Here is an 18,575-nt window from a genome sequence, read left to right as displayed (position 1 = left end):
GTGAATGTGGATGTGGGGATGGGTAGGTACCCCTTTGAGCTTCTCTATATAATAAACAAATTTTGTTTAGTTTTCTTCATCCCAGCAATTTACTACCCACTCAAACATCTTTTTACTCAGTTAGTTCTTTTATTTTTATATAACGATAACGATTGGGATATTGGCGCGATTGTAAGAAGCTGTAACATTCATAAACCAAATAATGTTGTAGCTCCAAGTTTAGGCATGGAGTCAATGAATTTTGTAAATGATGATTGGAATTTTGACAAACTTTCAGATGTTGATATGACTAAATTTTATTGGTTTCCTGAAATTTTCCCTATGAACTTTCCAGTTGAGATCACCAACCCCACAACCTCGGTTCCTATAATCGTTGATCAGGTAATCATGGACCAAAACAATAACCGACAGTTATTAGAACCCTTTCAGTCAGTCCCGTTTAACCAACAAATCTTTCTTCCTTCTCCTCTTCCACCTTCAATTACAACGCTAGTGTATGAGCCAGCAACAATTGCGGCACCGCAAGAATGGATTGATCTGCAGCAACAATCCATGATGTCGGATAACATTCATCCTACATTCACCTTACCCATGATCACTCCTCTGATCCAAACTCATACAAAGTAAGTACTCCCTCCGTTTTATTTTATATGTTTGTGTTCACATTTTTAAGTTTAGTATTTTTAATTTGAAATCAGGAAAAATCAGCCAACAAAAACTACCTATGAACTGATGGGAGAGGAACTCACAAATGATTCATGGACGTGGAACAAGAATGGTGAGAAGAGAATCAAAAGTTCTCAATTTTTGAGGTTTGCTCTTTTCACTATTTTTTCATGTTATAAAAAGTTTTAAGTTATCAAATTTTGTGACAAAAAAATAAAATTTACATTAATAATTATATAGAGACACATAATTTTTTTGGATCCATCCTGATTATTATTTTGTGTGTATATATGTGACATAACAGGAACTACTATAAGTGTGCTACATTAAAAGACTGCAAAGCAAAGAAACAAATTGAGAAAAGCCCAAGGGGTGAAAACCTTTTCTTAGTTACCTATTATGGTGAACACAATCATCCTCCACCCATTAACCGTAGGTCTCACGCTGGTTGGAATGGAAGTACGAAACACAATCTTCCGAAAGGCATAAATATTGTGCCCAAAGCATTAAGTTTGAATTCATCAACGTCGTCGTTGTTCAAACTCTCTATACGTTCCAAGGTTGTTGCTTCTCCAATCGGCCCAACTATACCTATGATTGAAATTGAGAGCGCATCCCCAAACAAAGACAAAATGGTGGTTGTGGCAACAGAGAACAAAGGTGATGACAGAGAGGAGAAAAACGTTGTTTTGATTCCTGACAAATTCGTGAGTGAAGATATTCTCGTGGGCTTTGAAGAACTCAATGGAGATACTAGTTCCACCTAATGGGAATGAAAATGACAGAGAATTTTTTCCCCTCTCCACCAACTTTATCTATATGCAGCTTTTGTCTTCTAGTCATGTTTCCATTTTAGTTTTTCGTTATTCTCTTTTGTTTTCAAATGTGGCAATCTACTTTAGTCCCTGTTGTAAGTAGTTGTTCCATTTTCTCAAATAGTTCTCTCTTTCAGAAAAATCATTTGACTCAGTTTATACATTGGAATTCAAGATTAAATTTGGCATTTATTTTCAATTATCCTTAACATTAAAGAAGTAGTAGTTCATTTTTATACTACTCAAATTGAAAAAAAAATATCCAATGAATAGGTGTAACTTTGTCATTATACCTTATATTTATTATTTGGAAAAAAATTATATTTTCAGGTCTCTTGAATAAAAATAAAGATCTCTTACATATAAAAATCTCTAGTAAAAAAACATAAAACTAAAAATATGTTTGTAAAAGACTACAAAATCAAATATCCTGTTAAAATGGAAAGAAGGGAGTGTGTGTGTGTTTTTTGTTATATATATATATATAGCTTTCCGACGTTATTTTCATGCTAAATATTTTTGAATTATTATGACAACTCTTAATGAAAATTTTGAATCCGTCACTAGTATCAACTAAACAAATTCTTTATCAGTAAAGGGCTGAAGTTCATATAAATGAATTTATAGATGAGTTTTTTTATGTTATGCATGCATTCACCGTGTTAAGAGAATTTTCACACTTAAAAACCAATTATATATTCTTGTGGATTAATATTAATTTGAAAGATAGAATAAGTAATTTGTCATAGTAATCTATTAAATTATGTTTGATGGTATCGATTTTTCTTCTTCATATGATCAATAGTTTATAAATATCTTAGCTATCATTTTTATTTACTTATTCCTAATTTAGAATTTTGCTAAGGGACAATTTTATAGTCAATTATCTTTGAGCGGAAAATATGTGCCAAATATATAACTCTAAATATTAGGATTAACAAAATCCTTGTGTCTAATATTGAATGCAATCTCTCTACATATATACATGTATAAACCGTTGCAAATTTTGATCATTTTCATAATTAATGAAGTAATATTTGTTTTTAATATTGAGCATTGTATTACTCCCTTCTGTCCATTTTACGTGTTATATTTTTTTCCATATTCTTTTAAGATAACATTAATTAAAGGGTAATTTGATTAAATTATTCTTATATACTTTCTGGCCTTAATTTAATACTACTCTCTTTTGCATCATATTAGTCTTTCTTTACATTTATTGAGTAAGGTTAAAGATGGAAATAATTAATTAATTTTATATTAATTTCTACAATTACTTACAAAGATAAGAATATCTAAAGACATATGTGTTCTTAAAATAGGTAATTTCTACATCACAATTCATGTATCATTGTACATCGCACATTTTAGACTAATAAAATCATTTCCCTAATTATGTGAGAACAGAATGTTTTATGTATTGAGTTGTTTTTTAATCTAATCTATGTATACATTTTGTAACACCCCAGAATTTTTTTTCGCAAAGACTCGAACATTCCTTCACGTGTGTGTGTAGACTCGAACCGAAGAACTTGTAATTTTATGTAACACCCCCCAAAAATTTTCCCTAAGATTCGGACCTTTCTTGTATTCGTGTAGGGTCGAACTCTATTATTGTGAAGTATATGCATGTGTTAAGATGAGTCCCTGAGAAATTGAAAAGTGTTAGAGGTGATGTGGGGTCACAAAGGACCCCTAGGACCAAGCTAAGTCCAAAAGATTCATCGTGGCTAAGTTTTAGGATGAGTTCGTATAAGGGGTCGACTTCTATCGACCCTATCTTTTGAAAGACGACAATCTAGGTGGCCCACGACTTATTAAATTAAAGGTCGTCGAGTCTTCTTTCCAATGCCACCAAGAATGTAATTTTTAGAGTTCGGAGTCAAAAATATGACGATCCTAAGAAGAACTAGCACGACAGGAATTTCAAACCTGGGTTGCAACTGCTGGAAATCTGGGCTTGGCGCCGCAGTGGCGCGACGCGCCACTATCGTGCCAGGAACAAACCTCAATAGTTTGGTCCCAGGCGCGGCGTGCCACTACGAGATGTGCAGGGTTTTCAAGCCTATTTTCCAGAACCCAGAAAACTTGGGCTTGGCGCTGTAAGGGCGAGACGCGCCACTATCACGCCAGGAACAAGCCTCAGTAGTTTGGTCCTTGGCGCGACGCGCCACTAACAGATGTGCAGTTTTTTAGCCTATTCGACTTGGCGCCACAGTGGAGCGACGCGCCACTATCGCGCCAAGGGTGTTTTTGGCCTATTTTCTAGATTTTTGGAGAAAGGGCAGTTTGGGAATTTTTCCAAATTATATATACACGGTCTTAGAATGCTTTGGACCATTATTTTTAGCTCCTCTCTCTCTCTAAAAGCCCTAGAAATCCCTCTCTTCTTCTTCAATCCTTCTCCAACAAAGATTTCATTCAAGAGGTTTAAGAGATTCAAGTTTTCCATTGAAGACCCAACATCAAGGTTTTCTTCAAGTCTTCACTAAGGTATGTAAGGCTACTCAAAACATGGGTTGAGTCCACCCATGTGCCCTACACTTTCTTTGAGGTTAAATATTCATAAGAATAGAGTTTCTTGATAGGCCTATGTCCAAATGAGTCTTGTCATCCATTAATGTGATTCTTGTTATGTTGATGTTGTTGAGACAAGAAATTTCTAGAAATAACCTTCATGTGAGTATGAGTTGATGAAGATGAGTTGTTAAACATGCTTTATTGATTTTCTTAACTATGTGGATTATGACAAAAATGCTAATTCTCTTAAATATGTTGTTCATTTTAAATTGTTGGTCTAAAATCTTAGAGTTGTGATGAGTTCCAAAGATGTGTTAAATGAATAGAGAAATGGTTGGATATGTTTGTATGATGCCATAAATGTATATTTAAATTTACTCTTGAATGATATGATTGGAATCGGTCGGATAGTATGATTGGGAGATGTTTGATGGTGATAGAGTTGATGAGTTGACAAGGTTCTAAATGAGACTTGTCGATATGATTTTATTGAGTTGATTGGGTGGAGTTTTATGAGCATTGAGTCTTGGAAGGAGCATCGAGGACCAAATTGGGCAAGAGTATAGTCCATACTCGAACCCAATAACTATGTCGCCAAATGTAGGAGGGGATTGAACTGTTAAAGTCGGATGTTTCCCCAAAATTATTGTCTTGACATTATAGGACTTGGTTGGATTGGATCCATGATTGGTTGATTCGTTCATACCCTGGAAAAGTATGAATGGATGCGTCAATAACGTTGTACTGTCACTGGCTCATAAGTGATAGTTGTCGGATAAGAAAAACTCCCACATAGGTCTTGATAGTACTCTGAGTAGGATTGAATTAAATTGTATGCGATTGGGTCCCGTCTAAACTATATTCTTGCTTAGACTTAGGATGCTTGTTGAGTTGTACTTCTTTCTGAGTTGAGATTCCTGAGTTGATTTGGTCCTTTCTGATGTTGTTTCATTCGGCCATTTTACATACTCGTACATTCTATGTATTGACGCCATTTGGCCCACATTATTTCATGATGCAGAGACAGGTACTAGAGATCATCAACCGGTGCACCGTTGAAGATCCACACACTCCCAGCTAGTTGGTGAGTCCTCCTAGTTTCTGAAGGATATTGAGTTTCCTGTATAGTTTTATGTTGTTTCCTTTATTTTGATTATTGGTATCCATGGGCTTGTCATTGGCACCTCCAGGATTGTTGATAGAGGCTTCATAGGCCGGAGCATAGAAATGTTGGATTGTTCTTTTGAGTAGTTCTTCTATAACTATTTGTTGATTTGATAGTTATTTGGCCTTTGGCTCTAAATTATGAATAGTACTTCATTGATTGAGTCTTCCGCTGAGAGAATGTGTTTGAATGAATGTGTGACTGGACCAGGTGATTTGGTTGGAGGCCAGAAATGGCTTTTGAGTACCGGCCACGCCTAGGGTAACCTCCCGGGGTGTGACAAACATGGTATCAGAGCACAGAGTTCAAGAGTCCTAGGGAGTCTATAAAGCCGTGTCTAGTAGAGTCTTGCTTATGGGTGTGTTGTGCACCACATTTATAATCAGGAGGCTATAAGACATTAAGAATTGTTTCACTTCTTTCATACTCTGAATTCATGCGATAGAGTTAAACTCTATAAAACTCCTTTCTAATTCGTGCGTTTATACGTTATAGATAATGCCTCCTAAATATACTGCTAGCCACAGGAATACTGATAACGCAGAGATGCCATAGTTAGAAGTACGCCCATCAATGGCTAGAGGCTGACCAGCGAGGTATGCAGAGGCATCTCAAATGCCTACTACTCTACCTGCACCAACTTCAGAAGCAGACTTTAGAGGAGCGATTGCCATGCTCACTCAATTAGTGGCTGCCCGAAATAGTAACCAGAGTTCGCTAACTCTTAGCTCTAGTTCTCAAGAGCCATCTGCTGCTACCAGAATTAGAGACTTTCTGAGAATGAATCCGCCAGCATTCACGGGTTCTAAGGTTGATGAAGACCCCCAAAATTTTATTAATGAGATGTGGAAAATCCTGAAAGCTATACATGCTACGGAGATTGAGGGGGTTGAGTTGGTGTCCTACCAGCTCAAGGATGTGGAAAATATCTGGTATAACTAATGGGAACAAGGTAGAGGTGAGGATGTTGAACCTTCTATGTGGGCAAAATTTGAGGGAGCCTTTCTTGACCACTTCTTTCCCCAAGAATTGAGGGAAGCAAAAGTGGAGGAGTTTGTGAATCTGAAACAAGAAGGCATGACAGTTAAGGAATACGGTCTGAAGTTCATCCAACTATCCAGATCTGCTCTAGAGATGATCCCAGATGTGAGGTTGAAGATGAGGAAATTTGTCTCCAGCTTGGGAAGACATGTGAAGAAGGAGTGCAAAGGGCATTGTTAATCTCCGACATGGATATTTCAAGATTAATGGTGTATGCTCAACAGGTGAAGGATGAGAAGAGGAAAGACAGAGAGGAGCATCTGAGCAAGAAGGCAAAATCAGCGGGGCATAAGAATGAACAGAGGCAAAACAAGGGCAATAGGTCCTTCTTCCAGAAGTGGCCTTCCAACTATGCCTCATCTACCGCCAGTGCACCTATGTTGCAGAACAGGTATGATCGGCAGGGTCAGAGTCGCCAGAATTTCAGACCCCAGGGTTCTCAATCCCAGGCTAGCGTGGGTCAAGGTTCACAAGGAAAGCCACCATACGTCAAGTGTGGTAAGCTCCACTTGGGAGAGTACAGAGTGGGAAGGGTTGGTTGTTATAAATACGGCCAAATAGACCATTTTCAGAAGGAGTATCCAGCACGGGGGAACAAAGCCCACTATTCTACCATCGCACCACCAGCTAGAGGTAATCATAGAGGCACTACTTCAAGTACGAGCGGAGGTACAAACCATCTATATGCCATGGGTAGTCGTCAAGATCAGGAGAACTCTCCAAACGTCGTGATGGGTATGATTCGAGTCATTTCTCTTGACTGTTATGTTTTGATGGATCCGGGTGCCACACTATCTTTTGTGACTCCTTACGTGGCAAGTAAGTTTGATAAAATCCCTGAGTGTCTCCTTGAGCCTTTCAGTGTAGCTACTCCTGTCGGTGATTCTGTCTTAGCTAAGAGAGTCTATAGAGATTGCACTATGTCAATTCATCAAAGGGATACCTTGGCTGACTTAGTTGAGTTGGACATGGTTGATTTTGATGTGATCCTTGGCATGGACTGACTTTATATCTGTTATGCTTCTATTAATTGTAGGACTCAGATTGTTAAGTTCAAATTCCCTAATGAGGCGGTCATAGAATGGAAGGAGAGTCCTGTCGTGCCTAAGGGTAAGTTTATTTCCTACCTTAGGGCTAGGAAGCTAATTGCAAAAGGGTGTATTTATCACATTGTCCGAGTAAAAGATGACAATATTGAGTCTCTATCCCTTGAGTCAGTTCCGATTGTCAATGAGTTTCCTGATGTCTTTCCTAAAGATCTGCTGAGAGTCCCTCTTGATAGGGAGATCAACTTTGGGATTGATGTCCTTCTGATACCCAATATATCTCTATCCCTCCATATAGAATGGCTCCGACTGAGTTGAAAGAGTTCAAAAAATAGTTGAAAGACTTGTTAGATAAGAGATTCATTAGGCCGAGTGTCTCACCATAGGGTGCTCCGGTCCTATTTATGCGAAAGAAAGATGGGTCCCTTAGAATGTGTATTGACTACAAGCAGCTGAACAAGGTCACCATAAAGAACAAATACCCTCTCCCCAGAATAGATGACTTATTTGATCAACGTCAGGTTGCCACTTGTTTCTCAAAGATAGACCTAAGATCGGGCTACCATCAGTTGAAGGTGAGGGAGTGTGATATCCCAAAGACAGCTTTTCAGACCCGCTATGTCCACTTTGAGTTCTTGGTGATGTCCTTCGGGTTGACTAATGCCCCCGCAGCTTTTATGGATCTCATAAACCAAGTATTTAAACCATATCTTGATATGTTTGTGATTGTATTCATAGATGATATTTTGGTTTACTCCAAGAATGAGGAGGACCACGCCCATCATCTTAGAATCGTCTTGAAAACTTTGAAGGACCAGGTATTGTATGCAAAGTTCTCAAAATGTAAATTTTGTCTTGCATAAGTGGCCTTTCTAGGCCACATTGTATCTGGAGATGGTATTCAGGTTGATGCTCAAAAGATTGAGGCAGTGAAAAATTGACCCAGACCCACATCTCCGACAAAGATAAGGAGCTTCTTGGGTTTGGCTGGCTACTATCAAAGGTTTGTAGAGGGATTCTCATCTATATCATCACCATTGACCAAGCTGACCCAAAAGAAGGCTAAGTTCCAATGGTTTTATGCTTGTGAGGAGAGTTTCCTGAAATTGAAGACCAAGCTAACCACTGCTCCTGTTCTAACTTTGCCCAATGGAATAGAGGGTTTTGTGATCTATTATGATGCATCTAGAGTTAGTTTGGGTTGTGTGCTGATACAGAAGGGAAAGGTGATAGCCTATGCTTCAAGACAGCTTAAGGTTCACGAGAGGAATTACCCAACTCATGACCTTGAACTGGCAGCTGTGGTATTTGCCCTTAAAATTTGGCGCCACTACTTATACAAAGTGCATGTTGATGTGTTCACCGATCATAAAAGTTTACAATACGTCTTCAGCCAGAAGGAACTCAATCTAAGGCAAATGAGATGGCTCGAGCTACTCAAGGACTATGATATGAGCATCCTTTATCATTCAAGTAAAGCTAATGTTGTTGTTGATGCTCTTAGCAGATTGTCTATGGGTAGCACTACCCATGTGGAGGAGGGAAGGAGAGAATTGGCGAAGGAGGTACATAAATTAGCCTGATTGGGGGTTCGTCTGGAAGAGAACAACGAAGGTGGAGTTACTATCCAGGATGGGTCTGCATTCTCACTTGTGGTAGAAGTAAAGGAGAAACAAGATCAGCATCCCGTCCTTCTCCAATTGAAGGAAGTTGTTCACAAACAAAAGGTGATGGTTTTAACCAAAGGGGGAGATGGTGTGTTAAAGCACCAAAATAGGTTGTGTGTACCTGATGTCGATGATGTTCGAGAGAGAATTATGGCCATAGCGCATAGTTCCAGATACTCTATTCATCCAGGCTCTATAAAAATGTATCATGACTTGAGGGAAATCTATTGGTGGAGTGGGATAAAGAGAGATATTACAGAATTCGTTTCCAAGTGCACGAATTGCCAATAGGTGAAAGTTGAGCATCAAAGACCATGTGGCTTGGCTCAAAATATAGAAATCCCGGAATGGAAGTGGGAGATGATTAATATGGACTTTATCACAGGTCTACCGAAGTCCCGGGAGCAACATGATTCGATTTGGGTGATTGTGGATAGAATGACGAAATTAGCTCACTTCTTGGTAGTTAAGACTACTGACACCGCAGAAGATTATGCAAAATTATACATTCAGGAGATCATCAGATTGCATGGGGTTCCCTTGTCTATCATCTCAGACAGAGGAGCTCAATTCACTTCCTAATTTTTGAAATCCTTTCAGAAGGGATTGGGTTCGAAGGTGAACTTGAGTACGATCTTTCATCCCTAGACGGATGGCCAAGCGGAGCGCACTATCTAGACGTTGGAGGATATGTTGAGAGCTTGTGTGCTTGACTTCAAAGGAAATTGGGATGATCACTTACCTCTCATAGAGTTTGCATATAATAATAGCTATCATACAAGCATTTAAATGGCTCCTTATGAAGCTTTGTATGGGATGAGGTGTAGATCACCCATTGGGTGGTTTGAGGTTGGTGAAGTTGAGTTGATTGGGCCTGATTTTGTTCACCAAGCCATGGAGAAGGTGAGAGTTATTCAAGATAGGCTAAAGACAGCCCAAAGCCGCCAAAAATCTTACACCAATGTGAGGAGGAGAGACTTAGAGTTTGAGGTGGATGATTGGGTGTATTTGAAAGTGTAACCCATGAAGGGTGTCATGCGTTTTGGAAGGAAGGGGAAGCTTAGTCCTCGATACATTGGTCCTTACCAGATTGCGAGGCAGATTGGGAGTGTCGCCTATGAGTTGTAGTTACCCCCGGAGCTCACCTCTATTCATCCGGTATTTCATGTTTCGATGTTGAAGAAGTGCTTAGGCGATCCCTCATTGGTAGTCCCGATTGATAGTATTGGAGTTAAGGATAGCTTATCCTATGAAGAGGTTCCAGTCCAAATTCTTGATCGCCAAATTCGCAAATTGAGGAACAAAGAGATCGCCCCAGTCAAAGTCCTGTGGAGAAATCAGTTTGTTGAGGAAGCCATGTGGGAAGCGGAGGAAGATATGAAATCTAAATATCCCCATCTATTCGTGCCTACCAATGAGAATGTTGAAGGTAATGATCATTCACTGAGTTCTGATTGTGATTTCTACCCTAATTCCATTCTTGGTTTACTCGTCATTCGAGGACGAATGATCCCAAGGGGGAGATATTGTAACACCCCCCTAAAATTTTTCCCTAAGATTCAGACCTTTCTTGTATTCGTGTAAGGTCGAACTCTATTATTGTGAAGTATATGCATGTGTTAAGATGAGTCCCTAAGAAATTGAAAAGTGTTAGAGGTGATGTGGGGTCACAAAGGACCCCTAGGACCAAGCTAAGTCCAAAAGATTCATCGTGGCTAAGTTTTAGGATGAGTTCGTATAAGGGGTCGACTTCTATCGACCCTATCTTTTGAAAGACGACAATCTAGGTGGCCCACGACTTATTAAATTAAAGGTCGTCGAGTCTTCTTTCCAATGCCACCAAGAATGTAATTTTTAGAGTTCGGAGTCAAAAATATGACGATCCTAAGAAGAACTAGCACGACAGGAATTTCAAACCTGGGTTGCAACTGCTGGAAATCTGGGCTTGGCGCCGCAGTGGCGCGACGCGCCACTATCGTGCCAGGAACAAACCTCAGTAGTTTGGTCCCAGGCGCGGCGTGCCACTACGAGATGTGCAGGGTTTTCAAGCCTATTTTCCAGAACCCAGAAAACTTGGGCTTGGCGCTGTAAGGGCGAGATGCGCCACTATCACGCCAGGAACAAGCCTCAGTAGTTTGGTCCTTGGCGCGACGCGCCACTAACAGATGTGCAGGTTTTTAGCCTATTCGACTTGGCGCCACAGTGGAGCGACGCGCCACTATCGCGCCAATGGTGTTTTTAGCCTATTTTCTAGATTTTTGGAGAAAGGGCAGTTTGGGAATTTTTCCAAATTATATATACACGGTCTTAGAATGCTTTGGACCATTATTTTTAGCTCCTCTCTCTCTCTAAAAGCCCTAGAAATCCCTCTCTTCTTCTTCAATCCTTCTCCAACAAAGATTTCATTCAAGAGGTTTAAGAGATTCAAGTTTTCCATTGAAGACCCAACATCAAGGTTTTCTTCAAGTCTTCACTAAGGTATGTAAGGCTACTCAAAACATGGGTTGAGTCCACCCATGTGCCCTACACTTTCTTTGAGGTTAAATATTCATAAGAATAGAGTTTCTTGATAGGCCTATGTCCAAATGAGTCTTGTCATCCATTAATGTGATTCTTGTTATGTTGATGTTGTTGAGACAAGAAATTTCTAGAAATAACCTTCATGTGAGTATGAGTTGATGAAGATGAGTTGTTAAACATGCTTTATTGATTTTCTTAACTATGTGGATTATGACAAAAATGCTAATTCTCTTAAATATGTTGTTCATTTTAAATTGTTGGTCTAAAATCTTAGAGTTGTGATGAGTTCCAAAGATGTGTTAAATGAATAGAGAAATGGTTGGATATGTTTGTATGATGCCATAAATGTATATTTAAATTTACTCTTGAATGATATGATTGGAATCGGTCGGATAGTATGATTGGGAGATGTTTGATGGTGATAGAGTTGATGAGTTGACAAGGTTCTAAATGAGACTTGTCGATATGATTTGATTGAGTTGATTGGATGGAGATTTATGAGCATTGAGTCTTGGGAGGAGTATCAAGCACCGAATTAGGCAAGAGTATAGTCCATACTCGAACCCAATAACTATGTCGCCAAATGTAGGAGGGGATTGAACCGTTAAAGTCGGATGCTTCCCTAAAATTATTGTCCTAACATTATAGGACTTGGTTGGATTGGATCCATGATTGGTTGATTCGTTCATACCCTGGAAAAGTATGAATGGATGCGTCAATAACGTTGTACTGTCACTGGCTCATAAGTGATAGTTGTCGGATAAGAAAAACTCCCACATAGGTCTTGATAGTACTCTGAGTAGGATTGAATTAAATTGTATGCGATTGGGTCCCGTCTAAACTATATTCTTGCTTAGACTTAGGATGCTTGTTGAGTTGTACTTCTTTCTGAGTTGAGATTCCTGAGTTGATTTGGTCCTTTCTGATGTTGTTTCATTCGGCCATTTTACATACTCGTACATTCTATGTATTGACGCCATTTGGCCCACATTATTTCATGATGCAGAGACAGGTACTAGAGATCATCAACCGGTGCACCGTTGAAGATCCACACACTCCCAGCTAGTTGGTGAGTCCTCCTAGTTTCTGAAGGATATTGAGTTTCCTGTATAGTTTTATGTTGTTTCCTTTATTTTGATTATTGGTATCCATGGGCTTGTCATTGGCACCTCCAGGATTGTTGATAGAGGCTTCATAGGCCGGAGCATAGAAATGTTGGATTGTTCTTTTGAGTAGTTCTTCTATAACTATTTGTTGATTTGATAGTTATTTGGCCTTTGGCTCTAAATTATGAATAGTACTTCATTGATTGAGTCTTCCGCTGAGAGAATGTGTTTGAATGAATGTGTGACTGGACCAGGTGATTTGGTTGGAGGCCAGAAATGGCTTTTGAGTACCGGCCACGCCTAGGGTAACTTCTCGGGACGTGACATTTTATATATAAGTTAGGATTAATTTCTAAGTATTTGAAGTGTGTTAGATATGTCTAGGGGTCATAAGGGATCTCTAACAACAAACTGAGTCCAAAGAATTCCAAACAATTAAGTTTTCGTATGAGTTAGTATAAGGTTCAACTTCAAATGACCATATCTCTTTGAATATAACGAACTGGGTAGCCCATGACCTATAAAATTAAAGATATTTGAGTCTTCTTTCCAACTCCACCAAGATTACAATTTTTAGAGTTCGGAGTAAAACGTTATGACCCTTTTTCTACAAACTAGTACTGCAGAAATTTCAGGCCTGAACTCTAACTGCAGAAAATTTAGGCTTGGTGCTCCAGTGGCTCCCGGCGCCATTATAGCACCAGAAAATAGCCTCAGTAGCTTGGTCCTTGGTGCGACGCACCACTATTAGGTGTGTAGGTTTTTAAGCCCTTTTTGGCTTGGCGCTGCAGTGGCACGACACGCCACTATAGCGCCAGCAGGAATTTTGCCTAGTTTTCCAGATTTTTGAATAGGGGCAACTTGGACATTTACCCTAAACATATATACCCTCACTTGGAATGTTTTGGACCATATTTTCTCAGACTTTTGCCTCTTTAAAGGAACCCTAATATTCATCCACTCTTCTCTTCCAAATCATTTCCAACAAAATCCTCTCTAAAGCTCAAGGATCCAAGATCTTCAAGTCATGTCTTTGATTTTTGGTGGGATGTTCTTCATTTCCAGGTATGTAAGACTAACCTAAAATATGGATTGAGTTCCTCCATATGCCCATAGATGTGTTGGATGGAAGTTGTCAAAGATTTAAACCTTCTAGGGATGTTTTCTTGAATTTTTATATATAAACCCATATGTATTGATAGTGCTCTTGAGTTGACTTTTTTGAGAGTATGGATTCATGTATTCATTCACATGAAACCAAGATGAGATTTTCTTTTTGATCATAATTTATTTTGAGGATGAGATTGATGGTTTTTATGTATAATAAAAACAATATTGCTTTCAAAGTGAAGTGAGGTACTCTTTTATATGAATTTGATGAAATTGAATACTGAGAAAAATGAGGATTTTGGAGCAAGATATTTGATGATAGTGTGAATGATGATGTTGATAATGATGTGAATGATAATGTTTGATGATGGTGTGAATGATGATGTGAATGGTGGTTATTTAACATATGTAGAATGATTGATGAAGAGGTTATGTTGATGAAGATGTTGTGTGATGAAGTGGATTGGAGTCTAATGTGATTATGTGATATGTGATTTGCATAATTTAATTTGATTGGAGTCTTATGAACATTTTGAAAATAAATGATCTTTTGAGAAAGAGTTTTAAATAAATGATTTGTGAACATTTTTGCATAAACTATTTATACATTATTTTGAGTTTAAAGAGTGATTATTTTCATCTTTGATTTGGAAAGAGTTTAAGAATAAATTGAGTTTGAAAAAGTCTCTTAAATTCTCATTTTTGAACATGAGTATTTTGAGTATAAATGAGTTGAGCATTTTTACTTAAAAATATCGATTTTTGAGATTGAGTTGAGATTGTATCAACTTTAAAGAGAAGAGTTTGATGATTTGAGATGAGTCGATATGAAAGAAGGTCCAATGAGACTAAATGAGTTGAATTAAAAGAGTCCAATGAGACTAAATGAGTATTTTGAGTATTTTACTCACTTGATAGATATGAGCATATTGAGTCTTAGGACGAGTATCGAGCACCGAATTGGGTAAGAATATAGTCCATACTCGAACCAATAAACTACGTCGCCAAACGTAGGAGAGGATTGAACTGTTAAAGTCGGATGCTTCCTAAATTATTGTCCTGACATGATAGGACTTGATTGGTTATGGATCCATAATTGTTGATTCGTTCTTACCCTAGCAAGGTATGAACAGACGTGGCAACAACGTCGGCTTGTTGTACTATCACTCGCTCATATGGTGATAGTTGTCGGTTAGATAAACTCCCAATTAAATGGATTGTGCTTGATATGATTGGTTTGATTGTGATTGTAGATGATTGGGTTGAATTGTAAAACATTGCATAATTTAATTTACATATCTATTGAGCTGAGTCCTTTGACTTTATGGTGGAGTTGATTGCATATGATTGGATTGGATTGGATGATATATGATTGGATTGTGTATGATTGGATTGGATTAGGTGATATGTGATGGATTTGATTAAATGATATATGATCGGATAGTGTACGATTGGATTGGATTGAATAGAATGTTGTGTGATTGGGTTGAATAGAGTGGTATGTGACTGGATGTGATCGAATTGTAAATGATTTGATTGAACTGTATTGTACATGATTGGATTGGATTGTATGGTATATGATTGGTCTTTGTCTAAAAATGTATTCTTACTTTAGACTTATAACACTTTGATTGAGTCTCTCTTATCTTTCTGATTTGAGATATTTGAACCAATGTTATTCTTACTTGAGGTATGTTTCATTCTGCCATATTACATACTCGTACATTCCATGTACTGACGTTCATTTGGACCTGCATCATTTTATGATGCAGAGAAAGGTTTAATAGATCGTCAATAGGAGCACCATTGAGGATCTATACACACTCAGCGTATTGGTGAGTACTCCCCTACATTCGGAGAATACCGCTTATGTTATTCTTGCGTCGAGTTATCCCTTTTCATTTTGATTTGAGATAGCCATGAACATTTCATTGGAACCAATTAGATAGTAGTGATAGAGGCTTCATAGACTGGATAGTGATGGGTCGATTGAGTATTTTCTTTCCTTGAATTATTCTTGTCAAACTATTTTAATGACAAAGACTGGAGTTTGATTTGTTGGCCCATGACCTTTCTTTCTTGAGTTAGATCGTTGATTTGGATTGACCGCTAAATTATTTCTTTATTTTAAACTTTCCGCTGATTGATTGATATTGAATGGATGTGTGATTGGACCAATAGGTTCGCTTGGGGACCAGCAATGATCTTCGAGTGCCGGCCACGTCTAGGGTACCCTCCTGAGGCGTGACACATTTGTACACTCCCTTCTCGAATATTTGAGTGAACACATAATGTTTTATACACTGAAACTTTCTTTTAATATAATTTGTGTAGGCTTTTGTATTCAATAAGCTTTCAAGTGTTGCGTCAAGTTGGAAAGTGCATGCGTGTAGTTTCCCTTTTCAATACATTACAACATTTAAAGTTCTAAAGCACCTATAGCATATGTTGTTGCTTCATCAGAAATACTAACATTTTTATGTGATGTGGTCATGTTGCATCAATAGCTTTCGTAATTTTTTTTTATTGATTATAACTATTGGCCTCACTTTGACATTCTTACAAAGTCAAGAAACATAAAATTATTAAAATTGTAAATTTTCTTTTCTTAGGGGACCTCTGTTTCACTATTTAAGATTTTTTAAAAAAAAGTTTAAATCTTAGATAGTTTTTATTAAAAGGGTACATGAAATTAATATAGATTATCTTCTATCTTCTCTTTTATATGATAAATCACACTCACCCTGAAATGAAAAAGAACATTTAATGTGCACTAAATGTTAATTGAATGCGGATAATGCGGGAGCGGATAGATACCTCTCTAGTTCCTCTATATAATAAGCAAATACGGTTCACTTTTCTTCATCTCAGCCTTTGATATCTAATTCCAATTTACTAATATTTCTCCTCAATTATTTCCTCTATAAGCCAGCCCCTCTTTGAATCTTTTTTCTCACTCCCTTCTTCTAAAAATACCATTAGTTTTTTTAATAAGCACATTTTTAAATTTTTAAAGGTTTTTAGCCCCTATCTCATTTTTTTCTGCAGTTAACTAAATATAATTATATATAGATCTAAAATGGGGGATAATAATTGGGATATAAGAGGTGTGATAAGAAATTATAATATTAGTGGAACGAACAATGTTGTAGCTCCTAACTTTGGCTCGAAGACTTTTGAAAATGATAATTGGAATACTTTTGACAGACTTTTAACTGCTGACATGACTAATTTTGATGGCTTATCTGAAATTTTCTCTATAGATTTTTCAGTTGCTCACAAAAAACAATCAGATGACCAGGTCATAGTCATGGACCAAAATAATAATCAAGAGTTGTACTTACATCCCATTCAACCAACTCAATTTAGCCAACAAAACTTTCTTCCTCCATCACCAACAACGATAACGTGTGTGCCAACAACAACTACAACATCACAAGAATTGATTGATCTACAACAACAACTCGTGATGCAGGATAAAGGTTATCCTAATTTCACTTTGCCCATGGAGACTCCTCTGATCGAATCTTGTAAAAGGTAACTAGTCCCTCTATTACATTTTATGTGCATGTCTTTAGAGTTTTGATTTTAGTACTTCTAATTTGAAATCAGAAAAAATCAACCGATAAGGGTTATTTATGAAGTATTGCAAGAGGAACTCACAGATGATAAATGGAAATGGCGCAAGTACGGTGAGAAGTCAATCAAAGGTTTTTCCTGTCCGAGGTTTGCTCTCTTCATTTTTTTTCATGTCATAGAAAAGTTTCGTTCAATTCTCAATTTCCGTGACAAAAAGTATTAAATATTATTAATAGTAGGTGTAGACACATATAATATTTGACCAATACTAATTATTATTTTGTGTATGTGATATAACAGAAACTACTATAAATGTAGTACATCAAAATTATGCGAAGCAAAGAAAATTATTGAGAAAAGTCCAAAGAATGAGAACTATTTCTTGGTGTCCTATTCTGGTGAACACAACCATGATCCACCCACAAATCGTAAATCTCTCGCTTTCTGCAACTGTAGTTCCAAACACAAACTTCCAAAAGGAATAAATATTGTTCCCAAAGCATTAAACTTGAATGCATCATCATCCTCGTCCAAGCGTGCTAAGCATTCCAGAGTTGAAGCCTCTTCAATTAGCCTACCTAAATCTACACTTGATATCGAGAGCAATAATAAAATGGTTGTTGTGGTCGTGGAGAACAACAACAATGGTGAAAAGGAGGAAAACGTGAATAAAAATATTCTCATGAAATTTGAAGAACTCCAAGGAGTTACTGCTTCCACCTTATGGGGATGAAAAGGACAAGAGGAATTGATCTTTTTTTCCCTCTCCACCAACTCTACTATGTGCAACTTTTGTCCTCTAGTCATGTTTCTGTTTTAGTTATAAGTGGGGTCAGACAAGAATTTTAGATTTGTAGTTTGTTGTGTTGAATCATGTATATCATAGAAAATGGTGCTTTTCTAGATTGCTAGATATAAACCTTTTTCAGCTTCATTATTTTTTGTTGTTCTTCAATGTGGGAATCTGGTCCCTCTTGTAAGTTGTTCTATTTTCTCAAATAGTTCTTTCTTTAAGAAAAATCATCGGTCTTAGTTTATACATGAAATTATACAGAGTATTAGAATATTGCAGCTTCGTTTTAGAATATATATATATATATCATTCTTGTATAGATGAAATCAAGAGATGCCATGATATTACACGATATTGTTAAGGACATCATAATTTTTCTAAAAAAGAACAAGAGAAGAAAAAAAAGAAGAAACTGAAAATGAATCACGTCGGAAAGATGGAGATATTCATATAAATATCATGATTGAAACCATTAATGTTTTCAAAAAGAGGAAGAGAGGAAAAGGTCCCACGCGATTAAAAAGCTGAAAGAGAAGCTAATGGGCAA

General features: G+C 37.5%; 2 protein-coding genes across 2 annotated transcripts; both read left to right on the top strand.

Moving 5' to 3' along the window:
* The first annotated feature begins 225 nt into the window (after positions 1-225).
* Positions 226-1,433, top strand: LOC129894571 (probable WRKY transcription factor 27). The gene is made up of 3 exons (XM_055970269.1): positions 226-623; positions 699-812; positions 971-1,433. Exons 1-3 carry the CDS (start codon positions 226-228, stop codon positions 1,431-1,433), a joined length of 975 nt encoding a protein of 324 aa, XP_055826244.1.
* A 15,302-nt stretch (positions 1,434-16,735) lies between these two features.
* LOC129894570 (probable WRKY transcription factor 3) lies at positions 16,736-17,968 on the top strand. Its single transcript, XM_055970268.1, has 3 exons — positions 16,736-17,193; positions 17,269-17,382; positions 17,536-17,968. Exons 1-3 carry the CDS (start codon positions 16,736-16,738, stop codon positions 17,966-17,968), a joined length of 1,005 nt encoding a protein of 334 aa, XP_055826243.1.
* Positions 17,969-18,575: the final 607 nt, after the last annotated feature.

Source organism: Solanum dulcamara, chromosome 7 (assembly GCF_947179165.1).
Source record: "Solanum dulcamara chromosome 7, daSolDulc1.2, whole genome shotgun sequence".
In the NCBI taxonomy this organism is placed as follows: Eukaryota; Viridiplantae; Streptophyta; class Magnoliopsida; order Solanales; family Solanaceae; genus Solanum; species Solanum dulcamara.
Note: the sequence above shows the minus strand (reverse complement) of the source record. Positions and strands in the feature narration are given on the sequence as shown.

Coding starts and splice junctions, on each gene's coding strand:
- LOC129894570 (XM_055970268.1), top strand. CDS start 16,736: ATGGGGGATAATAATTGGGATATAAGAGGTGTGATAAGAAATTATAAT. Junction 17,194..17,268: donor CTGATCGAATCTTGTAAAAG/GTAACTAGTCCC, acceptor ATTTGAAATCAG/AAAAAATCAACCGATAAGGG. Junction 17,383..17,535: donor AAAGGTTTTTCCTGTCCGAG/GTTTGCTCTCTT, acceptor GTGATATAACAG/AAACTACTATAAATGTAGTA.
- LOC129894571 (XM_055970269.1), top strand. CDS start 226: ATGGAGTCAATGAATTTTGTAAATGATGATTGGAATTTTGACAAACTT. Junction 624..698: donor CTGATCCAAACTCATACAAA/GTAAGTACTCCC, acceptor ATTTGAAATCAG/GAAAAATCAGCCAACAAAAA. Junction 813..970: donor AAAAGTTCTCAATTTTTGAG/GTTTGCTCTTTT, acceptor GTGACATAACAG/GAACTACTATAAGTGTGCTA.